Source organism: Diceros bicornis, chromosome 9 (genome assembly GCF_020826845.1).
Source record: "Diceros bicornis minor isolate mBicDic1 chromosome 9, mDicBic1.mat.cur, whole genome shotgun sequence".
Lineage (NCBI taxonomy): Eukaryota > Metazoa > Chordata > Mammalia > Perissodactyla > Rhinocerotidae > Diceros > Diceros bicornis.
Genome location: NC_080748.1, coordinates 52,914,572 through 52,942,196, shown reverse-complemented (window position 1 = coordinate 52,942,196; position 27,625 = coordinate 52,914,572). Strand labels below are relative to the sequence as shown.

Below are 27,625 nucleotides of genomic sequence, written 5' to 3'. Positions count from 1 at the left end.
AACCGCTAAGCCACGGGGCCGGCCCGTGCAATTTTTTTAAAAAAGAAGGAAAAACTAGACCCCAATGTTCAAAGTCAGAACACTGGCTCCCTTTGGCTTACTCAGAGGGGGAGAAGGGGCCTGAAGGAGATTTCTGGGTATTAGTAACATCCTACTTCTTTGTTTTTTTTACTTTTTTTTTTGAGGTATAATTGACATACAACATCATATTAGTTTCAAGTCCACAAAATAATTCGATATTTGTATATATTGTGAAATGATTACCACAATAAGTCTATTTAACATCCATCACCATACACAGCTCTGAAAAGAAAAAATCTTTTTCTTGTGATGTACTTTTAAGATCTACTCTCCTAGTAACTTTCAAATATGCAATACTGTATTATTAACTATAGTCACCATGCTGTACATTACATCCCTAGGACTTTTATTTTATTTTATAAGTGGAAGTTTGTGCCTCTTGACCCCTCATTAAGTTCTCCTTGTTTTTCTAAAATTTTTTTCTTTACACATACTATGTATTTGATATGTAGAAGTCTATGACCATAAAATCACCTTTTATTATTAATGGTTTTTTGTTACCCTGTTTTGTGGCTTTTATCTTAAATTCTACCTTACCTGATATTAATATTACACTTCTGTTGTCTTTTTTCATAACTGTTAGCCCATTCCTTTATTTTTCAATCTTTCTTTATCGATATGCATTAAGCATATTTCTTATAGATAAACAGAACTGGGTTTGGTTTTAAGGTCAATATTAAAGCCTCTTGCTTTCAATGGAATACTTTAGTCTATTCTTCAGATTTCTGAAGACAAAGATTTTATCCATCTTATTTGGGGGGGTAGGGAGGAGTCCACAGATTCTTATAGGCTAAGCTCTGCCAACAATCTGTTCTGATCTTGCTTAGACCTCTCTCACACTGTCTCCAGCCTCTCACTCAGGCCAGGGGAGAAAACCCCACACTGTCATAGTCTATCTCCAAGAAGGCCTCTATCAGTTTCTTTCCTTGTATGTGGCAAGTTATTCCCTGATTAAGAAGTATAGTCTATTCCTCTTAATGCTTTGTTTGACCAAAAGAATACGTCAGAAGTGATGTTCTAGGACTTCAAAGTTAGGTCCTAAGAAGGCTTTAAGCTTTGGCTTGGGTTTCTTGAATACCTGAATGCTCACCCTGGAGGAGACTGGTTGCCACGTCCTGACACGGCCATGTTGAAGGATGCCTAAACTAGTGATGTGGAGAGGCCACGTGGCAAGAGAGTGATCTGGCCCCAAACATATGACTGAAGAAGACTTCAGATGACTCCAGCCTCAGACAGTCAAGAAATATCCAGCTGAACCTATCAATCTTCAGAGCTGTGACAAAGTTGTTTTAAGTCACTAAGTTTTAGTGTGGTTTGTTATACTGCAATACATATCTGGAACCCCAGCTTTCCCAAAGCCCAAGACTTCAATCAGACCCAGCTGCCTGCTAGCCCTAGTAGCAGCTTGGCTAAGAGGCAGATCATTGGAATTGAAAGAAAGTAAAAAATGAAATGCATTTAGGTTGTCATCTTCTACGATCCCTTTACTTCCTTCTCTTTCAAATAAGCCTAAATAGCAAGGCGTAGTCTATTCAGTATTTTATATTGACTATACAATGTAACCTTAAAATGTCAGAACAAGCAGGAGTTTATTTAGCTTTGAGTTTGGTGTGGCTATACCCACTAGTCAGTAGGATGACAATTTTGTCACTATTTTTCTCTATTTGAATTGTGAAACTTCTATTCATATAATGATCCATGATAGCATCTGGCCTTTATTTGGCTAAAATGCATATTTTATATATGAAGTTGATGGCTATTTTACCATCATCTTTTGTGGTACTAATGCTATGACAAAATTAGATGCAAAAACTGGCATGGACATCATGGTGATAATACTCTATTATAAATTATTTATTCAGATGATTCAGCTTATGCAGCTATTATTTTTTTAGATCATTAAAGAAATTAAATCATAAAATTAAAAATGATAAAAAAGAATTCTTAGACACCAAAAATATGTCTGCGGAATCTGAATTAAGAAGCTGGATTGAGATGTGCGGATCAAGAGAACGAAGTGGCCGTAGTCATGTGGATTTAAGCCAAGGTATTTGGTAAGGTCCCTCATGAGTTGTTTTCCCCTGCCACAATATGATGATATATGCCATCTTGGCCTCTAGGTTCAAAATATCATTTCAACACCTAATCAACTCTGCAAAATCTGTCCCTAAAATTAAAAATTAAGTGTTACTGGATTTAAGATTAACACCGAGATAGATTTAAAAAAAAGGTCATATTACTCTTTAAAAAGTAGTTTCCTCAGATAGCATGTATAAAATAATCAACTAAATGAAGCTTCTTCCTCATGACATCATATTTAAAATTGCCTTCATTATAGCTTTCTCACGAACTTTTTTTTCCCTCATGCACTTTTATCTGTAAGTCATTTACATTATTGGTAAAAATACAACAGGTTTGTGAAAAAGCAACAGGTTTTGAGGTGTAGGCAAGAAATGGGTTTTAGTAACTCCAAGGTGAAATGCTACAGATAGTGTTTATTCTAATTATATTATTGAACAGCTTAAATACATTAAGATATATTAATCAAGTAACGGCATTAATATATAAAATTAAAAACATGAAATTTAATTAAAAATTCAAAGATTTTTTTTTAACCTCAATTAATAAGTAAACAAAAAAAAGAAAAGAGATATTTGTGTTCATGGTCCATTAACCTTGCCACATTAGAATCCTAGGCTGTTTATTAAAATTGAGATTCTTAGTTCCATCTCAGACCAAAATCAGAACCTATGGAGGTATCCATGAATCTAAATTTTAAGCAGTGCATATTTACTTTAAATTTTAAGAGGCAAAACTATAATTGTTTACTAATGAATTTGTTAGGCACTCTAGGATTATTATAACTGGTACATATCATCGTTAACGTGTATCTTATAAAGGAATTCTAAACTTATTGGTTGGGCAGAATAAAAAAGAAATTTCAGAAAACAAATAGTTAATAGCCCTGAAATATAAAGACCTGAATAACAAGTGTGTATCATTAACAAAATCTCATTTTCATACAATTAAAATTAACTAGATTACTCACATATGAATACTTAAGATGAGCTTCAAGGTAATCTTGCAGAGTTTTTTTCCATGAATGTAACTATGTTTCTAAACAAGGAAGTTATCTTGAACAAAACATTCCTCTTGCTTCCTAGTTATCAAAGTTCTCATAAGAGAAAAATATTTCACCATTTCCTCATGAAACTTAATAGCTGTAGTAACAGACTCATTAATGCCTATATGCTACTGATAACATTTCTTTTGAAACACAAGAAGCATGCTGAAATAACGCTACAATAGCAAAACAGCTGCACATAGCTTACTTGTATGTACTAGACAAAATTCTGACCTGCTATAAAGAGATTTAATAATAAAAACAGAGCACTTATGAAAACACTAAATACCACAAACAAGCTCACACACAATACAGCTTAAAATATGCTAAAATCAGACTATGTTACTGACACTACAAACAAACTCTAAACTTGAAATAAAAGGTGAGCCCTACTATCCAGTGTTAGTATCTAGATATTTCCAAATAACTAAAGATCTAGAAAAAATTATGAAAGAAGATCCCAGAAACCCACTAAAATTGGCACTTCAGGAAGAGTGACCTCTTTTTTAAAGGTCAAAAAATCACATTCTATAAATTTCTAAAACAGTTTTCACCTCATATCTGCTATGAACCAGCAGATTATATGAACAAAAGCACAGTTAACTATGTACTTATGGAAATTTAACATCTCTGAATGTTTCTGTCATGTATGATTATGAAATCAGTGTAATAATTGAGACACCTTTGATCTGAAGAATACATGTTATGCCAGAAAAGTTTCAGTTTTTATAATTTTTCTCTCAGTTATAGATCTACTGAATTTTATTACGAAAAAAACAGTATTTGATTGGCTTTAGGCAGTTGATATAAAATAAGGAGTATAAATGAAAATAAGGTAACAATGTAATATTTTGGCCTTTAGGTCAAAAATGACAAGATTTTCTGAGTAAACCAAAACCGGTTAACGAAATAGATAGATAAATGCTGCCACCATGTGGTGAAAAAAAACTAAGACCATTTTGGCAAAGGCAAATTCAATCCAGGAAAGTGTTGGTAAAGTAGCAAGTTTGTTTTTCTAATTGCCAGTCTCAAAACTCAGAGACATAGCTGACAAATATCTTAGTTTCTCTTAGTAACACTATGGAGTTGTTATTATTGCTATCATTTTTGAGGCATCTATATTCGTTGGCCACTATCTCCTCTTTTAATTTTCTATTAATTTACTACTTGTTCAATGAAATAGTAGTATCTTGTATTTATTTGTCCTGAGTTTATCATCTTGCAAGTCAATTCTTACTTTATCTGTATCGTCATTTTATGAACTTCAATTGCATTTTTTGTAGCTGTTGGTGTTCATTTGACAAATCCCAATCTTTATACACCCTCAGATAGTAAACTCAGCTCTCCAAATACCAGATTTTAGTTTCTAAACTCCAAACTTCATGCCTTTACCATGAATTCAATAATTATTAATAGGTAAAAAGTATAAACAATCAGGGGCTGGCGGGGTGGTGTAATGGTTAACTTTGCGCACGTCCCATATATAAAGTAGAGGAAGATGGGCAGTAGAAGTAGACAGAAGAACAGGACGTTAGCCCAGGGCCAATCTTCCTCAGCAAAAAGAGGACTGTCAACAGTTGTTAGCTCAGGGCTAATCTTCCCCACCAAAAAAAAAAGTGCAAACAACCAAAGTTACAGTGTTCAAAACCGCACAGTTTGTTCACAGTCTACTAATGTGTTTTATTTTGCTTCTAACATTTTTCTTAATATTGCCTAACATGTCATTATCCATGTTAGTACAAAGCTAAACATGTTGAGAAAAAGAGTCTCCAATGAAGCAAAGGTCTTTTTAGGGAAAGCAGGGGGATCTCAAAGTCAAATATTCTACATGCATCGACTAGATTTTCTCTTTCTTCACTTGTGCTTAAATTAAAACAAAGTTGTAATGTGGTTCCACTTCTGGTAATGGCCGTTCCCATCTGACCAATTCTACTGCAGATACAACTATGAAACGATTACCTAAAGGCACAGGGAAGTGACCAAAATCAGGCAGACTCTGGAGGGGAGTGCATTTGCACAACGAAGAAGGGAAGAGCACTGGGTGAGTTTCCTGGTCTTTTCTGATTTTGTTTTTTTAATGGCTTTTAGCCTGAGGGCAGGCCTACTCTGTGCCAAGTTGGATGGATAAAGGTGCAATAGAAAATCCTTCGTCTTTCTAGCTTCAAGAACCAGTAGAGTTTGGGGCAACTCAGTTGCTCTAAAGGGAGAAGAGAATTCCAAAGACAGCCAGAGAAAGGGAACTCTGAGTTCTGCGGATAATCTGTGCCAAATCTCTTGCTGACCTCTGAACAACATATATGTAGAAGAGACCCAAGCAGTCCCACCAAGGTGAAAAAAAGTGAACTGAAATTTGAGATGCTGCTCAGGAGACAGACTATGCAGTTTGAGTACAATCATGTTAATTTCCTGCTAAAACAAAAACATCAGCACTGTCTAGAGGAACATAAAATGCAGTCTCTCCACAACATAAAAGTCACAATGTTATGGTCTAAATTTATTCTACGTTTTAAACAAACAACTTAAAGTTATTTAGCATCTGAAGAAACAGGAAAATGTGATCCATTCTTAAAAGAAAAGACAATTAACAGAAATCAACTCTGAGGTGACCCCAGATTTTGGAATTAGTAGACAAAGATTTTAAAGCAGCAATTTTAACTATTCTCAATGGTATAAAGGAAAATATGCTCATAATGAATAGAGAAATAAAAACTATAATAAACAATCAAATGGAAATCTACAAGTGAAAAAATTCCACTCTTAAATTACCCAAGAGAAACAAAAATATGTTCACACAAAAGCCCATATTCAAATGTTTGTAGCAGGTCTATTTATAATGTCTCCAAAGTGGAAATATCTCAAATGCCCATCAACTGGTGAATAAATATATCCATACAATGGAGTATTACTCAGCAATAAAAAGGAACAAACTACTGATACACAGAAAAAATGGTCTGGCAATTTCTCATAAAATTAAATATGACTAGTGGATGAAGAGATGGATAGATACGTGATTAAGATAAGTATAATAAAATGTCAATGGCAGAAATTAGGTGATGGATATACTGCTGTTCACTGTAAAATTCTTTCAAATTATCTATGCTTGAAATTTTTATAATGGAACAGAAAAATATTCTACTCTCCAGTGCTGGTGACCAATTTGAACATGCTAATTTTGAAAATATACACTGAGAGGTTATAAAAAAGAAAACACATTGGTTATAATCAGTCCGCTTATCTTCTGAGATTTTCCTTCAATTTGCCTTACTAGTTTGATATTCTACTACTAAGAAAGACCTTACTTACCTGCAAACTCAAGATTTTACTTTGTGCTTCCTTGCCAAAATAATGTTTTAAAATGTTAAATATTGAACAAAATTGGACTTAATACTTCTATTTTCATAAGTTTCTTTTTATTTCTACTTTTTGGCTCTCATCTTTCAAACAATAAAGAGAGGCAATTCACCAAGAACTCATAACAACAATTCTTAAGACGTCTGTCAAATTTTTTTAAACTAAAATTTAGAAGTCTATCAATGGCTTTTTGAAAGTCTACATATTGCATTCCCCAGTCCTTCGTTATACACGTGTACAGTCACGCGTCACTTAACAATGGGTATACGTTCTGAGAAATGCGTCGTCAGGCGATTTCATCATTGTACGAACACCACAGAGTGTACTTACACAAACCTAGGTGGTATAGCCTACTACACACCTAGGCTATATGGTACTAATATAATGGGACCACCATTGTATATGCAGTCTGTCGTTGACCAAAACATCGTTATGTGGCACATGACTATATAGTTATCACCCAAGTGAGATATTATATGTTCATTTATAAAACACTTTGCTGACCTTTTCCTATAGATTTATACTTGCTTAAGTATTCAGTATCCTAATCTTCATGCATTCCATAAGCTTAGTAAGGAGAGAAGTGAGGTTATAGTTTGTAGTTCTTGGAGTCCTTAATTTCTAGGGACAGGTGGGCAATCTACCAACTCTCAAGCAATTAAATCTACTCTAACTGCTCTATTTGATAACACCATTATGCACTTGCTGTAGTTTCAAGTTCATTCTTGAGATCTTCTAAAATTCTTGGTTGAATACCATCTAGTCATGTTCTTTTTCAAAGTTTATGTTTTATTCAACTTTAAAATTATAAGTCCTATGTCTCTTCCCTTAAAATAATCAGCCCTAAATATATGTAAACTAAAGACTAAAATGTTTGCTGAATTACTGTATGAAGAGATCATTCAAATAATATAATATGAAAATTCTGGATCATGACTTACTACACATCAGTAACCTGATAGTGATTGCAGCCATTAATACCATGACCATGTCCCAAGCCTTACTACAGCACTGTATCTTACCGCTTATTGAACAAAGTAATACTTCCTTTCACTTGTCAAATTTAGGAGAGCTTAGAATCAATGGACACTATCTTTCACTGGATGCATTTTCAATTTGTCCATTACAAAATAAAATATTTATTCCTGTTAGAAAGAAATCCAAATTTTCTCTCACAATAGTTAAAAGGAAAATTTATTTTTTTGGGTTGAGACTTAAAATTAATGACCACTAGAAAAGTAAAGAATTTTTGCTACTCCATTTGTATATGACGGGCATTTTTATGTTTTTCATTGTCTGCCTCTGGCCACCAATAATAAATATTCTATGTACAGTACACATACTGAAGAGGAAAGAAATATGAGAGGCCACTGGGTAAAAAGCAACAAAATAAGAACATTTCAAGTAACAGAACCAAAAACAGAAATCTCCAACTGAAAAATTAATAATTTCATTTAGTACTTTAAATAAACTAGGTGCTTCTGATTACTTAAAAAAGTCCTAGAGACAATGCTTCTCACTGATGACAACTGAACCACAGTAACCTGACAATCTCCAATCACTTCTTCAACTCACCTCCTAATTCAAAATTTTTTTGATAACCTTCCTTTTTATAAACCTTCCTTTAATGATGATAATCCTTACTATCTTCCTTACGTTATAATCACATTCTTCAGTTGTTTTTTAAACCGAGCCCCACCTTCTTGTCAAAAGAGCATATATAATCAAAACTAGCCATTAATAGCTAAGTGATCTCACTTTACTAATAAAATTATTACTATTATTTTTAAAACCATACGTGAGATATGAAGAAAATTCTTTAAAACTCATCAAGAGTAACTGAATCAACAAACACCTTTGTGTTCTAACACTTTCCCCCAAATATCATAATTACAGAAGCATATATTACTGGCAACGCCCCCAAACACAAATGATTCCTTTATCACACGGATCACACTGAAGTGGTGAGCCTTAACACAAAAATAACTGAGTGTCCAACTGTACTGCCTACACTGCTGGCTAACAACCAAACGAACGCCTTTCTACTGTTGTTGACTATGAGAAAATTTCTAAGGTTTACAACGTGATTTTATGTACGTTAGCTGTGATTTCTCCCACCTTAAAAATAAAACGAACCCCTCTCTTGACCCTACTTCCACTGTCATCTTCAATCCTATCCCTTTGCTCCCCTATGCAGCAAAATTCCACTGAAAGAACTGTCTAGACTTCTGTCTCCAATCCTTTCCTCCCATTCACTCTTAAAGACACTGAAATGGAGCTTTTGACCCCACCACTCCACCAAAACTACTCTTGACAACATTATCAATGACCCTGTTAAATACAAGGTGAATTCCCAGTCTGCATCTTACTAGACCTATCAGCAGCATTTGAAATGGCTGATCACTCTTCCTTCACAAACTTTTCTCCCTTAGCTTCTAGAACGTGAAATTCTCTTGGTTTCCTTATCTCACTGATAAATCCTCCTTCTCTACGCTACATTTCAATACTGAAGTGCCCTAGAGCTCAGGCGTTGGTCCTCTACACTCATTCTCCTCTGGTAATCTCATCCTGACTTTAAATATTATCTTTATGCTGACAACTCCAAAATGTATAGCTTCCAAAGTTCAGACCTGTATATCCAAGTAACTCTGACTGTACATCTAACAGATCTCTCAAAATCAACATGGCTAAAACCTGAACTCACTTTTGACCCTAGATATGCTTCACTCACAACCTACCTGTCTCAGCTGAATGCAAATCCATTCTTCCAGTTAGTCCAAAAACCTTGGAGTTAATTTGACTCCATCCAATTTATCAGGAAATCCCATCAGCTTTCCTTTGAAATATATACAGGATCCAACCCATTCATATCACTTCTACTGCTACCATCCTGATATGAAGCACTATCACTTCTTACCTAGATTACTACAACAGCCTTATAACAAGCCTCTCTGCTTCCATCCTTATAGCTCTAAAGTCTAGTCTCAGCAAAAAAAACCCCCATTATCTGGGACATTAAGAACGTTCTTTAACACTCTTTGAGGGTCTACTATATAGACCCAGCCAGAATGATCCTCTTACGAATTATCAGATTGTGTCACATCTCTTTCCAAAATCCTGCAATGCTTCCTATCACTTAGGGTTAAAATCAAAGTCCTTAAAATGACCTCAACAGACCCATTACCTCTCTGATATTATCTCCAACTATTCTCCTCTATTCACCCATTCCAGTCACACTGGCCTCCTCATTGCTCCACAAACACCAAGGCACCCTCTTGCTTTTGCACTGGCTGTTCCCTCTGCCTGGAAGTTCTTCCTAGAGAATTTTGTTGTACCCCTCACCTTCAAATCTTTAGAAACTTCTAACCTCCTCAATGACGCCTACCAGCTGACCTTATACAATTCAGAATATGCTTTCTTCTCTGCTCTCCAGGCAGTGCTACTGATTATCCTATTCTATTTCTTCTTTTTTCCTTTGCAGTTATCACCTTCTACCATACTACATGATTTGCTTATTTCTAATGTTTACTGTTTGTTTCCCTACACTCCTTTTAAAATATAAGTTCCAAGAGGCCAGAGATCACTGTTTTGTTCACTGAGGTATGCCAAGCACCTAGAATAATGCTTGCCACATAGTAGATGTACAATAAATACTCACTGAATGAATTTCATTCTTATAATAATGACCATGTGAGGTAGGTGTTACGTATTATCATCCCTATTTTACAGACGGCAAGGTTGTAAGATCAGGGGCGGGGAGTAGAGATGACTAAGTTTTTTATCCAAGATCATCACACCATTTGTCAAACGGCGGTGATGGAACTCAAATCAGTATCTTTGAATTCTCCAAATACTAGAGCAGTAAACAATTTAACAACCATTTCGAAAAATAACCCCCCACAATATATAGTTAAGCTAAATTTCTTTTAATATTAAATATTAATATTTATTGTTTATTATATCCTTACAAAAAAGTCTTCACTGGTTTGACTTTTAATTTAAAAATATTCAGTTTATTTTTTCTCAGTGTTGGGCAGAAGACCCAAACCTTAAGGGTGGCTTTAATATAAAGGTGATTCTATTGTATCAAAATCATATTCTCTGAATTTCTAAGACCTTCTATTAAGTAGATAAGGCAATGCTTAATTTCTCTTTTCCTGATTGGGATTCAATTCTGTTTATATTATCATAAAATTTAGGAAAAGGTTTAAGACAGAGAAGTATATTTTCAGCTGAGAGGTGATAAAACTTTAAGAAACAAACTTGCACATGGAAGGGCTCTGTGATGGTTAATGTTATGTGTCAACCTGGTTAGGTCATGGCACCCAAATATTTGGCCAACCATTATTTTAGATGCTTCTAGGAAGGTATTTTTTAGATGATTAACATTAAAATCAGCAGACTTTGAGTAAAGCAGATTACCCTTCACAATGCAGTAGGTCTCACACAATCAGCTGAAGGCCTTACTGGAATAAGGACTGACCTCCCCTGAGCAAGAAGGAATTCTATCAGCGGACTGTCTTTGGATTCAAACTGCAACTCTTCCCTGAATCTCTAGCCTGCCAGCCTATGCCATCAGATTTTGGACTCGCCAAGCCTCCACAATCACGTGAGACAATTCCTTAAAATAAATCTCTCTCTATATATATACACATATGCTATTGGTTCTGTTTCTCTGAAGAACCCTGACTCATCAAGGTTCACAAACAAAACTGTTTCTATGTTCAAGAGTTATTAGTGCGTTAAAAACACTGAGAAACCCTATCAGTCACACCAGTGTTAATTATCTATGCTTTCCTATCAATAAAATAATAAAAGTGTTAGCAAGGTTGAAAAACAAAAAACTCTGGGATACAATGCCATTACTGACCCTTGGGAGTAGAGAGACTCGCTTTACCACACAATAAAAACATATCACATACTAATGATAATTCTAGAGTTGCTAGCTTTTTTTTTTTTTTTTCGGCCTAAGGAATCCTTTGTTCAAGAGAAACCACTCTTAGAATTCCCAAATGTTAACGTGATTAAAAGAGAGGTGATTTGATTTAAACAAGGACAGGAAACTCTTCCAGACCTCCTCTTAAAAAATAAGAAGTCGAGGCCGGCCTGGTGGCGCAAGCGGTTAAGTGCGCACGCTCCACTGCGGTGGCCCGGGGTTCACCGGTTCGGATCCGGGGCACACAGCAACGCACCGCTTGGCAAGCCATGCTGTGGCGGCATCCCATATAAAGTGGAGGAAGATGGGCATGGATGTTAGCCCAGGGCCAGTCTTCCTTGGCAAAAAGAGGAGTAGTGGCAGATGTTAGCTCAGGGCCAATCTTCCTCACACACACAAAAAAAAAGTCGTCACTGACGGCTGCTGAAGTACTTTGAGGTGCTACAGAACCAAGTCTGAAAACCAGTCCAACTGCCTTGTCCCCAACAAACCCTGTGGTGTACTGTCACCACCACCATCCTGGGCATTTTATAGAAACAATAGACATTAAATGATTTGCTCAAGGCTGAAAAATTGGTTAGCAGCCAAACTGAGGCCTTCTAACCTTGCCCTTTATTATTTTGACTATAGATGCAAATTTTTAAAAAACTAAAAGCTATCTTTTTGTCTTTTTTTTTTTTTGCTGGGAAAGATTCACCCTGAGCTAACATCTGTTGCCAACCTTCCTCTTTTTTTTTTTTCCCTCCCCAAAGCCCCAGTACATAGTTGTGTATAGTTCTAAATTCTTCTAGGTCTTCTATGTGAGCTGCCGCCGCAGCATGGCTACTGACAGACGAGTGGTGTGGTTCTGCACCTGGGAACTGAACCTGAGCCACTGAAGTAGAACGCGCCAAACTTGAACCACTAGGCCATCAGGGCTGGGCCAAAAGCTATCTTTCTAAATATGCAAAAACAGTTTACCTGCGCAACGTGGCAGGTTAGCAGAAGGAAGAAAACACACAACAGAACCCTGTAGTAGGGTTCATATTGGCACATCTGCCTCTCTGGCATTGCTCCTGCTGACTTCACTGTTCCTATGAGGAGAGGAAGGGTGCTGAGGCTTTATTTTACCTGTAATATTGGCTCTATACTAATGACATAAGTAGATTCTGTCCAGGATTAATAGTGCAGCAAATTACAGCATTGAAATATAAATTAAATTATAATTATTTATTTCCGGACAACAGATTTTTGGTAAAAGTTGGCCTTATAATAGGACATAAAATATTTATATGCAACTTTGTAAAAAATCACATTTTTACCTTGAAACATAAACATGAGCAATTCAATGAAATGAATGGATAAACAGTATTATTTTCTCCATTTGACACAGCAAGAAATATTAAATGACTTGTTCAAGGTCACATGGAAAATGAGTGTCAAGATTTCATTTAAGGTTCTAACTCTAATCTACTAGAATTTGAACTCTAGAAGGGCAGACACTGTCTCTCTTGTGTTCACTGCTGCCGGCACCTAGCACAGCACCTAGCACAGCACCATGCACATCACTGGGATTGACGCTAGTATCAGGGCACATGCTCTGAACAAGTACTAGGAGAGCTGACTGCATTTGATAAAGAGGGAAAATGACTGATAAATGGACAGTAGTTCCCTTTCATACCACAAACAAGGCTAATCTGTACTGAAGAACGGAGACTGAAATGAGTTACAAGAACAAAATGCTCAACCATGGATTACAGGTCAATATCATGGACTTATATCATCCATCTTTAAGACGATTATTTCCAATTGAACCTCATTCCCACTACTTATGAAGAGTGGCAGCAGTCAGCATCCCCTGGTCCTATTTTTCTATCATTTGACTTTTATATTCTGCATCACAAATCTTGAGAAACTCCTTATAGAAAAAGTTGGAGCCTCTTCCCACCAGCAATCAAAATCATACAAACCTCTGTCAGTTGTTTCAATTGGCCTTTGTTTTCACTTAATTCTTCTGATAGGTCATTCTTTTTCACTTGTAGTTCAGAAATTTCCTTTCTTAATGGATCCACCAGTTCATAGAACCGAATCTTTTAAAAAAAAAAATCAAATTAATAAGCAGTCTTGAAACTCAGATTACAATTAAAATTTGCTAATTTATAGCACTCTCAATTATCAGTAATCAAAAGAAGTATTAAGGTAATAAAAGAAAAGAGTTAAGGAGTTTCAGATTATATGCCTGTACAATAAAGTTTTGTTTTACTGGTACAAAACTAAAACAAGACAGTGGTTAATTGACTCTGACCACTAATACTTTATTGTCTTAATGTTGAATTCAATTCCCTCAAGGCCCAGATTATCTAGGACTCCTCATCCCTGACACTGTGTCTCTTTCCTCTCTTCTATCAATACTCCATTTACTACTTACTCATCTCCTACTACTGCTCATGCCAACTATCTGCTTGTTACTTCCTGAACACATCAAGTGTTCAAGAGTTTTGCTCTTGCTGTTTCCTCTCAGAGAAAAGTTCTTCCCACATATAAAGTCGTGGCTCAGCTTCCACTCCCTTCAGGTCTCTGAGCAAATGTCACCCTACCAGTAAAGCTCTCCTTGATCCCCCCAACCTGATTTAAAATAGCATCCCCACCTGGTGAAGAAAGAAAGTCCCTATTCTTCACTCCTGCTCTCTTCTCCATAGCATTTATGACAAACATTCTATATATTTTACTTTTAATTTACTGTCTGTGTTGCTCCACCAGCATGTAAGCTCCACGAGGGCAAAAATTTTTGTCTGGTTTGTACATTGCTCTATTTCCGATGCCTAAATATACAATAAGCCTACATCCCAGGCTCTTGGTGAAGCTCTACTTACCACCACTGCAGTGTAAGGGTGAATCAGGAGTGTCTTTCATATCACTACTTCCATTCAGTTCAGACCTCTCTTCTCACTCATAATTCTCTCAGGGGAATTTGCCTGCCCTAACCTAGTAAAGTGTTCTACCTGACAAGTTTCTATAAAACTAAGAACCCACGAGCAAATTAGGAGAGGCTAATTAGGGACTATGTATTCTATAGGCATACAACCTGAGACTCCTTAATATATTGCTGTATTGCAAGAGTACCATATCTGTTAAGAGGCAAGTCCTAAGGTTAGTCCTCAACACAATGGATCTACATATAATTAATTAGGATAATAATACCTGTGAAAACAAAAGATATGACAAGGAACATCAACAAATTAGAGAGCAAAAATACGTATGACTGCCACTAATGGGATACTTGATATCTACTATGGATAAAGCTTCAAGGACAGCACTTAAGATATTTAATTTGCTTTGGACAGTACATGCTGGGCAGAAAAATTATATCTGAGCTATTTAAATAAAAAGCTGGACAAAAAGGTAATACTTCATTTCATAGAAAATCATTAATCTGGAAACCTTATCCAAATCAGAACCAAGAGTAGCAACCACCACTCTAGCAAAAATAATAGGTAATATTTATTATGTATTTACTATGTTCTAAGTTCTGTGCTGAGCATTTTACGTACATAATCATAGCTAATCTTCACAATTACCTCAATAGAAGGCACTATGATTATTATTAACCTTTTTATAGATGAAAAAAATTCAAGCCTCTTAAGGTGAAATAACATCTATATATCAGAAACCAGCAGTTCTTAATGTGTGGTCTGGGGAGCTCCGGTCCCTCCCCCACTACTCTGAGACCCTTTCACGGAATTCATAAGATCAAAACTATTTTCCTAATAATACTAAGATTTTTTGCCCGTTTTACTCTCATTCTTTTATGCCTGGTCAGTGGCATTTGCCAGTGACTACATGATGTGTGATGATATCATCACCTTTACGGCTAATGGAATGTGTGCTTATGTACTTGTGTTTTAGCAATGTCTCAGTTTTCATTTCTAATATGATAAATATTAATAGATACAGTGCATCTAAACAAGAGCTCTTTGGGGTCTCAGTAATTTTTTGAGTGTAAAGGGATGAGGACACCAAACAATTTGAGACCACTGCCATAGACCAATTCTATGTATAGATTTGTATAACCAACACTGCAATCGAGATCCTGAACTAGATCCATAAAGATCTCCCTTATCCAACCCCTTTATCATCATATATCAACTCCCCTCTCCTCAACTATCCCTAACCCCCAGTAACTACTAATCTGTTGTTTATCTCTATAATTTTTCATTTTGGTGGATTTTACAAACCACCAGTTTATGGTAAGAAAATTCATTTCTATAGACTATGCAGCCATTAACTTCAGAGTTCTATTTATTGCTTGACTTCTGAGATCAATGGTCAAGACTCTAAAATTTGGTGATTGAACACCATTCACCATCTTCAGATCAGGGCCATAAAATAATTTATCAATTGGGTACTTCAAAAGTTATGGCTACAACACAAATGGCAAATTTTAGTCTGAAAATATATGCATTTTTTTTTCTTTAAATGATACAAGACACTTACAGATACATATTCAGGAATAGAAAGCTGATCTTCAGGAAAACCTTTTAGTTTCATATATTGCTCCTCTGTCAAGTCAAAGTCACGCAGGTTTCGACGAATATCTCCAGCTTTCTCTCTTAGCTGAAGATTTGTCTCTTCTAGTTGTTTCTGTCTCAATAAAATAGTTTCCATTTCTTGTTTCATCAGTTCTTGATATTTTCTACGTTAAGAGAGAATTTATGGCAGGCTTAAAAAAATTCTTGAGATTTAATTTTCTCAAAGTCACCTTTTTATGGTAACATAAAATTAGGAAATGAGAAGCTCAATAGTATTTTTGGCTCTAGCTAAATGCTTATTTACTTAACCAGTTAAACATAAACTGACAATTCTATACTAAGTACTAAATGTGCAGCCACATAAATTATTAAACAGAGAATATTCTTAAAGAATAATTTTAAAAATTCAAATTACAAAAGTATACATTTCCTCTGCTTAAGGTTTAAGTCTTATACATCTGCTTTGGACCCTACTCATTAATTTTCACTTCCTTTTATACAGGTACTTCAAGGTATACCTCTTTAAGATGGTATACCCCACAAGGTATTCATTCAGCCAATGAGGTAATGAAAACAGTAATCTGCACATAATCATCATTCTCAAAGAATACATGGAGTAGACATTGTTATTATTAGTTACCCACCCAAAGACTTTGAGCAAGAAGTGACCATCTGATTTTTTCCCCTCCCTACTGTATCACTCCCATCAACATAAAAACATTGTTATTTCTCCAAACTTAAAACAAATGAACAAACGAAAAACACAACTTTTGACTCCATTTCACTGCGGCCTCTGTTTGCTCCCCCATGGAGCAAAACTTCTCAAAAGCTGTCTATATTCACTGTCTCCAATGCCTTTCCTCTTCAACCCATGCCAGTCAGGTTTTCACTCTCCTACTGAAATCTCAAGGTCACCAATGCCATCTAGATTGCTAACAGTCAATTCTCAGTTCTTTTCTCCCTAACCTATTGATAGCGTTTGACACAACTGATCTCTTCTTCCTCATACACTTCGTTCTCCTGGGTTCCAAGACACCATACTCTCTTCACGTTTCTCCTATTTTACTGGTGGTGCTTTCTCAGTTTTCTTTTCTGGTTTGTCTTAATGTTGGAGCACCTGGTCCTCTCCTCTTTCTATATTCACTCCCTCGGGGAATTCATCCAGCCTCACTCATGACTTAGATACTGTCTATATACTAATGACTCCCAGATTTATATCTCTAGACCAGACTTTTCATATACCTCCACATGGATTTCTAATAAGACAACTCTAATTTAACATGTGCAAAATGAACTCTCCCTCTTCACTCACATACCTATTCGAATCACTATGTTTTCTCCATCTTAGTTGACAGCAACTCCATCCCTTCATTTATTCAGGCCAAAAATGGTGGCACAATCCCTGGCTCCTCTTTTTCTCTTAAACCTCACATCTAATCCATTAGGACATCCTATCAGCTCTACCTTCAAAACATATTCAGAATCTTAACTACTTTTTATCACCATCAGCTATCAGGAGGATTACAGCAATAGGCTCCTAACTGTCCTCTCAGCATCATTCCATCAGATAACTGTCTAAAGAATTAGAGTAGAAGCTCTATTATTGAATGCAGTGGTTTTCAAAGTGTTATCCCCGAACCAGCAGCAGCTCAGCATTACCTGGGAACTGGGTAGAAATGCAAATTCTCAGGACACAGCCTAAATCAGAACCTGAGGGTGGGACCCAACAATCTTTTTTTAACAAGACTTCCAGGTAGTTCTGATGCATTCTAAAGTTTGAGAGCCACTGATCTAATGTGATAGTGGCTAATAATTGGTCAGATAATTTTTTAAAATATCAGTTAAACAGTGAAATCTCACAAAGGGAAAAGATACCTACTTTACACATTTACTTCTAATTAAAATATAGAAATAAACACTCATCTGCCAAATTTTTTACATATGGTTCAGATTTTTTTTAATACAGAGGTATGCTTTGTTTTTGTGTAAATCATTGTTCATAATTTCCAAGTTCAATCTCATTACAATGGAGGAGACCTTAAAAGATACTTGGGAAGAAATCTGAGAGGATACTTTTTATGGATTTGTTTGATGTTTTGCCCCCAATCTCTAAACCTGCCTTGCTTACACTTAATTTGATGATTTTTTTAGTCCCTCACTTTTACTGAATCTTTCTAAAGACTTTATTATAGTTTTCATAGAAATGACACATCTTTTTTGTACTCCTACTTCCTCATATAATTTTTAATTACGTTATATAAGTATAATAAGTACTATTGGCATAGGCATATTTGAGAGTAAACACAATGGACTCTTGATAAGTACACACTGAGCTGGAGAAAGTATGCAGGCAAACAGAAGGTACTTTAAGCCAGGAGAGTTCAATGGGCCGTGAGACTCAATCAGTATGCTTTACACAGCAAAAGAAGAAAGGTTAATCCAGACAGCAGGTTAAGTGGTGGTCAGTTTAGAGAGCTTCCACTGTCGTCTGCGGTTACTCACATTGGCAATGTTTGCTGAATGAATAGTGAATTTTGACTTTTTGTATTTTGTGTTCTGTATCCAGTAACCTACTTTTTTTGTTGCTCTGGATATAAAAATTATGACCACCTTTGACTTTAAATTTCTCTATTTTAGCATATAATTATAATCACATGCATGAACAGGTAATGATGTTACTTCTTTTTTTTTTTAACTTTTAACTGCTAAATGGGTATTGTGGCTTTTTAAAAACTTTTCTTACCTGGCATCCTTCTGCTGGAAAGTCAATTGGTTGTCTAATCTCAATGTTAGTACCTGCTTTTGGTGAAGTGCATCATTAAGTTTCTCTTCCAATTCTTCAATCTTAATTAAGAGAAAAGGTAAATTATATGGTTAATTTGCAAATTTATCATAAAAAAATCTTCTGTTTGAAAAATACTAAACATAAAAAAAGCACTTAAAAGAAACAGGCTAAAAATGGATAGAAGATTTTTTGCAATGGTTGTGTCCACAAACTACAAAGTCTGTTCATACAAATGGTTTCTAAACCATGGTTTGAAACTGCTGCCTCATAAATGGTTTTTTGCCAGGCTATCATTAAGACCATTTTTTTCCCTTAACCCAGTCACTGAGAAGCCCATTGACAACAGGGATTGTATGCTAGTGCCTCGCCCAGGTAATTATTTCCAGGCCAGATCCTGCATTTGTACTCTAAATCCATATATCTGACTACTACACATCTTCCACTGGCTACTATAAACGTCCAAAGCAAAACTAGTCATTAACCCTACCTAATCCTATATTCCTTGCACCTCCCTAGTTTCCAAAGCAAAAAAATTTGAGTTGTGTTTGATATGTCTAATTCTCTCTCACTGCTTATTCTGATCAGACACCATTTTTTTGTTGCTGAGTTTACTTCATAAATTGCTGTCAAAACTGTCCTCTTTAACAGCCACTGACAAGTCTTCACTTAGACCCATATCACCTCTCTCCTGGACTATTATAATGGTTTCCTCACTGGTTTCCCTGCCTCCAGTTTTGTCAACCTCCAAACCTATCTTCCTTTATTTTACCTTTTAAAAACGCTATCAAAAATTTATTTCCCCAGTTCTACATCCTTCAGAGGATGCTGTCTTCAGAATAAATTCCAAACTTCATGGCATAATATACTAGTCCCTCTTTATCTGGCCCTCACCAATCACTTTTCTTGTCACTAGCTTAAAAGAAAATACTGTTCCAGCCAAATTAAGTGCCTGCCATTCCCCACATATGCTGTGCTCTCTCTTAATCCTCTATGCATTTGGATTTTGCTCTTAGTCTGTTTAGAAAATTCTTTACTCTCTCCCTGTCAACACAGGCAATTCTCGTTCACCTTTTAAAATAGATTATTTAACAGCCAATCCTTAATATCCCCCTCTCTACTGCATCATCAAATTCCCCCTCTCTACTGGATCATTCCTATCATTAACCAAACATGTTCTATCTTCCACTAAGAAAACAACAAACCACACCCCCTTGATCACACCACTGCCTTTGCTACAGTACCATTTTTCTAACCACCATCAGAGCAAAACTTCAATACGGTTTTTGTCCCATACTATTCCAGTAAAACTATTCTTGTTGAAGTTATGAATCACCTCCTTAATGCCCAGTCCAATGGTTATTTCTGCATATTTATCTTACTTAGCATGATTTGACAGAGTTGACTGCTCCATCCTCTTCTGGCTTTCATGATTCTCCTCTCTGGTTTTCTTCCTAACTCACTGGACACTCTCAAGCTTCTGAGGCTCCTTTGCTGGATTCTCTTCCTCTACCCCATTTCTAAATGCTGCACTCCCCCTTGACTTGATTTGGGGCTCTCTGCTCTCCCTAGGTAAAGTCATCCAATCCCTTGGCTTTAAGTGCCACACACGCACACGCGTGCACACACACACACACACACATATCTAGTCATGTTTTCTCCCCTAAACTCCAACTGACAATTCCATTCAGGAATCTAACAGGAATTTAAAGTTTAACATATTCAAAACACAACTTATATTTTACCTCCCAGATCAGTTTTCTCCCAGCCTTCCACTTCTCCATAAATGGCTCCAGTTGATGAAGCCAACAACTCAGGAGTCTTATATAAAGCAACTGCCTAATAACTGTCTTTTGCTTCTACCTTATCTACCCTTAGTCTATCACTTCAGTGACATTTTGAATATAAAAATCAGGACACGTAACTCCAACTGCCTAAATCTGCCAATAGCTTCTCTGATTACATAATCTAAAGCGAGGGTTAATAAACAATGATGATGGGCCAAATTTAGCCCAGGTTCTACACAGCCCATGAGCTAAGAATGGGTTTTAAATTTGTAAGTGTTGTAAAACAACAACAACAACAAAGAATAATAAGTGCTAGACCATATGTGACCCACAAAGCATAAAATATTTACTGTATGGCCCTTTACAGAACAAGTTTGCTGACTCCTTATCTAAGGTAGCCATTGCTAAGTGATGCTACATCATATGACCTTGAAGATACCTTGTTTGTTTTTTGATTATGTCTCTCACTTGAATGGGATCTCCATATAAAAGAGACTCTGCCATATTTATTGCTATATTCCCAGCAACATGTCTCAATAAATGTCTTCCCCCCCCCAAAAGCCCCAGTAGATAGTTACATGTCATAGCTGCACATCCTTCTAGTTGCTGTATGTGGGACGTGGCCTCAGCATGGCCGGAGAAGCAGTGCGTCGGTGCACACCCGGATCCAAACCCGGGCCGCCAGTAGCGCAGTGCGCGCACTTAACCGCTAAGCCACAGGGCTGGCCCTCAATAAATGTCTTAAATCAACAAAGGATAACCACATTCCTCATAATTACTATTTTACAAATCAAGAACACTGTGACCACAAAGACAGAAACTTCGTTTTTCAGAGTTACAACTTTCACAATTTTAACTGACTTCTAAGTTAAGTCCCTTAACTCAGAGACAATCAAGCTGGGAAGATGCACTCCATTTCTCAAGCAAGAAGGAACCCACAGATCTCTAATAAGAGATAAACAAAAAGAGTTTTGGCATTTAAAAATTGACAGGCAAGAAGAGTGAAGAAGAAAGGATCAAAGAAGTGGCGTAAGGAAGGGCATTTAGGCAGCAATGGATGGGGTAAAAATACAATGCTAACAATTCTCTACTATCAGGAAGTTTGGCCTAAGCAGCTACCCTTCTAAGCTCTCTCAGTTAGCAAGCAGCTGAGCGGGAAGTGGGAATTGATGCTTTTTAAGTTTCCTTGGATCTATCTGTTCCTGTTTTTAGATATGGAGAAATCAAATCAACATGGGCCAAGATATTCATAGTAATAAACTGTTAACAGTTATAAACTGTAATAAATACTAACATTGTATTGCTGCCATACTGATGTGGAAAGACATTAAGTTACATAGATTCACATATTTTCTAACTAAGAAAGACCTTGATGAGTAGAAAAAAACTGTTAGTTATCTCCCAACAGCAAGTCTTCCCTTCTTTCTGAGGTAATTCTAATTTTTATTAGTGACAACAACGTGTCCAGATAAAAACTTACATTTTCCAGCTTCCCACTTCTTGCACCTAGGGGTGGTCAGTTCTAGTCAACTGCAGTCACAGGCTTGAGCTTCTGGGAAAGCTCTTTAAAGGAGACTGACTCATTTGGCATATGCCCCATTTTCCCATTACCCTTTTCCTTATTTCTGCCTGTTATATGGACACAATACTGGAAGTAGATCAGCCATTTGTGATTTTGAGGTGGAAAGTACATTCTAAAAGTAGCTACACAGAAGATAAAAAGGAGACTGGGTTCCTAATAATATCAAGTAGTAACCATACCAGGTCTAAATTACCTATTTACAGATTCCTGTTATACTAGAGAAACAAAATCCCTATTTTGCTTAAGCTATGGTTTCTACATCTCTGTTACAGGTAGCCACTATTTTCCAAATCTCTAGTACTAACAGTTGAACTTAATCCCGGAAACACTGGACAGCTGGGTCACTCTTTTTTCCACAACAAATATACCTATAATATTTACAACACTTGACCATTCAGGACTACCTGAATGCTTTCAATGAAAGGAAGTTCAGTAAATTAAAATCAGGCCATTTAAATGTTAACAGCAAGAACAGGTTTAAGTTCAGCAGAAATCTACCCTTCCTGTGACTTCCAACCATTATTATGGAGCTATAGTCTAGTGAAGAAAGTTTATTTTTTGTAATGCTAGAGCGTGAGATTTTCATCTTTGTATCCCTGATGCTTAATGCATCAGTAAGCTTTGGAGAATGAATGAATGGCTAAAAACACTGTTTCTTCATTGATCCCACACACTCTCTCACATTTTACATTTCTGAAATTGGAATGCATCTTAATCTACAGCATATAACAGTTTAACTTGGCAGTTTTTTACCTTAGCGACACGTGTAATGGTCCATCTTATCATTGAGGTATCTTGGATTTGATGAATTATGGAAGACTAATTCTTCTACATGTAATATTTTTTCACATATTTGACAACAAACACCTACCCCTAAGAGGTCTCTAAGCAGAACAACCCTAGTGCTCATAGACAAAAAACATGGCAATGTAGAGTAAGCAGCTATTCTGAAGAGCAATTTGGCAGTACACTTAGCTAAATTTAGTATACTTATACCCTGTGAGCCAGAAATTCTACTCCTGAGTATATATGTCAAAGAAATGTTCACACAGGTCCAGAAGAGAAATGTCTAAAGAAGGCCCTTCCTGCATGTGTGGGAAGGAGTTGGAGGCCATCTGGGTGCCTATCACTGCTGGAGTGGATGGACAGACTGGTAGATGCACACAGAGAATTATGTAGAAGTTGGAAGCAAAGGACTAGATGTATACATAACATGAATGATTTTAAAAACAGCACTGAGTTGAAAAGAACAACTATGTAAGAAATGAAATCTAAAACAAAACACGCAATTCACATTTATATAGAGGAAAAAAATAAGAAAAATACCCATTTTCAAGGATAAATGTAGAAAAAAGAGTAAACATGAAAATAGATGCATAGAGAGAAGGAGAAAGGGAAATGAGCTATGGGAATAAAAAGAATATATATAGAAAATAAAAAGGGACCTCACAAGGAGCAATGATGGTTATGTGCCATAAACTCAGGAATATGACTACTTTAATCTTCTATATTTTTGGCCCAACTAGAAAACCACAATAATAAAAAATTGTACTAAGCACCATGGGATACAAAAATAATAATACAGTGCGGAATATGTGCACCACCTACTATTACTTATTATAAACCAGGCACCTAAGAACTTAAGTGCATTGATTAATTTAATCTTCCCAACAACTCTATGAAGTAAATACTATTATTATTCTTATTCTACAGGAAATCAAGGAATAAAAAAGTTAAAGAATTTGTCCAAGGTAACTATTAGGGCTGGGATTCTAGGCGTGTGTATCTAGAACTGCAGCTCTGATTGTTACACTGGAGAGTCTCTCACGAATAAGCCACAATTACTATAATGTAAAGCTCACACTTGAAAAAGGAGAGCAGCCATTTATAACTGAGCACAATGCAGTTGAAAACAAGAAGTAAATTTGAAAACAAATGTAAGTTTGGATGTGGTATATAGTTGGCACTTAATAAAATATTTATTGACTGAGTGGGTGGATTAATGAATGGGAGACTACCTCAGGCTTGTTCAATGAGTTGCATTACAGGAGATCTTGAGGAGTAGATATACATGAGCCAGTAGCATTGTGGGAGTCCATTTGAAAAGTAAAAGCAGTATGAGTGAAGGAATTGAGATAGGAAACCACTGGACACACTGATAACCTACCAAGTGACCTAGTCGAGGTTGGTGACTATATAGAGAACAGAAAAGGAAGTGTTAGGAGATCTACTTGGGTAGGGTACTGGCTTTAGACTTCTTGGTTAGAATTCTACCTCGCTTCCTCCCTGGCTTCCTCACTTCCATCTGAACGGCCTTGGTATACTATTAACCACTTGTAGTTCTGTTTCATTAAGAGCAAAATGGGGTTCAGTCACTCATTTAGGAAAAAGATGAGCACTTATGTGCCAGGGACTAGTCTAAGTGCTGCAGATACAACAGTGAATACAAAGAAGTCCCTGTCCTCAGGAACCTCATAATCTATCAGGAGAGACAAATACCAAAAACACAAAAAAGGCAGGTAGTCCTATGAACATACACATGGGGCATAGAAAATAAAAGTGGTGAAAAAAATGAGAATATTATTTTAGTTGATAACAGCAACAATAACTAATACTTTTTGTGTGCTTACTAAATATCAGGCACTCATGTAACTTATTCTATTGATTCATTTAATATGATGGGTGAGAGAAGATCCCACAAAAAGCACCTTTACCTCAAAGAGTTGTGAGGCTTAAATGAGATAACACATGGAAAGCTCACAGAACAGTGTCTGGCACAGAATAAGCACTCAATAAATGCTGGCTATTAACAATTTAAAAAAAAGTACCTAAACTATTTCTTTACTTTGTCAAGACCTTGGAGTTTAGGACATTTCATTTTCCTAGAGAGGCATGGTCAAGAAATTTTTCTAGCAGCAAGATACTGAAGTATGTTAATATACATAGGCAAGAGCTAAAATAGGAGACTGACTTAACAAGAGAGAAACTATAACTAAAACAACAAAATGGGCAGGGGAGATAGGAAGAGGTGGGATAAGAGCAAAGTGGAGGGTTTACTATTGGAAAGAAAAGATTTTCCCAGAGACAGAAGTAGTAAGAGTTAAAAAAGTGTCTTTCATCTGAAACCACTGTAAATTTCTTATAGCTACTGACAACTTTACCAGGTCTTACATAACATACTCTGTAACTAAATAACCACACAAGGCAGAAAAACAAGGACTAGAACATCCCATCTTATTTGGCAAACACTACTTGTCAAAGACTATAGTAACTGAATTTATACTTGGTATGATGACATAGTAACTATCAAATAGAAAGACACCAAAGAAACCAAATATCTAGAGAAGGCTAGAGAACCATACAGACACAATAATATTATTATGATCTTGATTCTCTCTATCAAACTAGTCTCGTCAGGATTAGTTCTAAATGAAGGAAAAAACAACTTAGCTAGAAAAAACACCTAAGAAAATATACCTCACACAAGCTCGATTTAAAAAATTGAGCCTAGAGAATCAGTTCATTCCTGCCCACCTTTAAATCATCCCTTCATTCAGGACTCTTTATTTGGTACACAGAAATATTATTTACTCCCCCGTCCTTTCAAAATCAGCTTTTTTAAACTACGCAAAAAAATATAATTATTTTCTTGAAATGATAAATGTTTCATTTCAGGTTCAGATTATATACATGTATATTTAATTCCTATTTATCTGCAGTTTGAAGACAATAAAGCATATAGATAAAACTTGCACCTGATCTTACCTTTGTAAGATAATCCACTTTCAAATTGTCAATCATCATATTTTTCTGGGATAGCTCTATTTTCAGTAACTGAATATTATGAAGCAGTTCTTTCCGTTCAATCAGCTGCCTGGTGATTTTGATTTTACCTTCTCGCTCTTCTGATGAGGAAATATCATCTGTAGGAACTGTTGTCTCTAAGCTAATATCTTCAGATTCCAGAGAGCTAGAGACATTGACTTTTGTTGATGCCTTGGCAATTTTTCGAGACATTTTTTATTATTATGGGTCAGTTTTCTTCTCCAACTCTATTTCAATTTTCTGTAGGTTAAAAAATACTAATTTCAATGTACTCACTCTCTACGGAAAGCACAACGTATATCAAAGAGATATTGAAGATTCCCTAAGTAATTATTAAGCAATTTAGAAGACTCCAAATCTAGGACAGGTTAGTAAATTACTGCTTAAATCAAATATATTAAATCAAACTCATTAAATCCCACTAGGGATTCAGCCTTTTGATGAATGAAAAACCCAGGTCCTGGAGGCAGGAATCTTACTTGGAGAAAACAAAGAAATGTACAAGATAAAGGAAAAAGCCCTGAATCACTAATACCCAGGAATGCTACTAATAAAAGCAGCACATGTTCAAGATTAGAGAATCACTTCTGAGTTGGTCAAGGGAAGGGTCTACAGAGGTAGGACTTAGAATCTTGAAGGATTTGGAAAGGAGGAGTAAAAAGGGAAAAGTATGCAGGTCTTAAAGTTGGTATAGAGACGGTGAAGATGTAAAACAGCGGAAGCTAATGGTAGTTGGGATGGGGCCAAGTCTTTATGAATTTGAGTAGTGACTCCTCCCATCCCCCAAGCACAAACACACATACAATCTTAACAATCAAGACTGTGGAGGGCCTTGAATGGCAAAAGGTGTTCGAAATTTATTCTGCAGGCAATGAGGCATCACTAAACATTTTTTTAAAACGGGAAACAGTGAGATAAAACATTTTTTTATAGACTTGCAGATAGTAGAATGAAAACAAGAGGGTAGAAGAGAAAAACTCAAGTATTCTAAGTCGAACTTCTAACCTTTTCACAAGAATTTTAGCAACTCCTTTATTTTAATACTACACGATATAATAAATTATTTACTGTACTGCAGATGTCAATATTTCTAAACTGAATGATTAGAAAAACGGTGTGTGGAGGGGAAACGGAAGGGACTTTAGTTGGATCGGCCACCCTCCTTTTTATAGGGAAAGGGGTAAGGAAAGGTGAAACCAAAGACAGGCAACATCACCTGGATTACAAAGGATCAGGGACTAGGACTGCCCACACATGCGGCGTGAAGAATAAAACCCAAATTTGGCAGCATCGGAGAATTCCATGCCCCACGCGCGAAAGGAAAGAATAGCCGCGAGCTACCTGGAAAGCTTCAATTACTCCACGTCGTAGGGTGGACCAGCAACCACTGCCGCCACTTCGAGGAGCGAAGACGTCTCCAGACAGCAGCTCAGGTTGTAGCCCCTCAACAAGGAATCTCAGGCCCGAGACCGTTAGGACCCGTAACCAAGACAACCATTTCCGCGCCCAGACGAAGACTGTGGAAGCAGCAGCGTGCAGACGCCCACGCCGCAGGAACTCACCCCAGATCCACTCAGGCGCGGGAAGCAACGCATGCTGGGAGTTGGAGTCCAGAAGCGGGCCCCGCCCAGTTCACGGACGGAAATAGC

The 27,625-nt window shown here is 36.4% G+C and overlaps 1 protein-coding gene across 2 annotated transcripts in view; it reads right to left on the bottom strand.

Moving 5' to 3' along the window:
• The window catches only part of PIBF1 (progesterone immunomodulatory binding factor 1), a 194,604-nt gene extending 167,060 nt beyond the window's left edge, over nucleotides 1-27,544 (bottom strand). Inside the window, exons 1-5 of one of the 2 annotated variants that reach the window (XM_058548291.1) lie at nucleotides 27,318-27,544; nucleotides 25,917-26,216; nucleotides 18,744-18,844; nucleotides 15,966-16,164; nucleotides 13,442-13,561 (exon numbers count right to left, since the gene is read on the bottom strand). In XM_058548291.1, the coding sequence (XP_058404274.1) occupies nucleotides 13,442-13,561; nucleotides 15,966-16,164; nucleotides 18,744-18,844; nucleotides 25,917-26,168 (672 nt within the window). In that variant the 5' untranslated portion in view covers nucleotides 26,169-26,216; nucleotides 27,318-27,544. The remainder of the gene's footprint in view (nucleotides 1-13,441; nucleotides 13,562-15,965; nucleotides 16,165-18,743; nucleotides 18,845-25,916; nucleotides 26,217-27,317) is intronic. The other variant, XM_058548290.1, reaches the window with a different exon arrangement.
• Nucleotides 27,545-27,625: the final 81 nt, after the last annotated feature.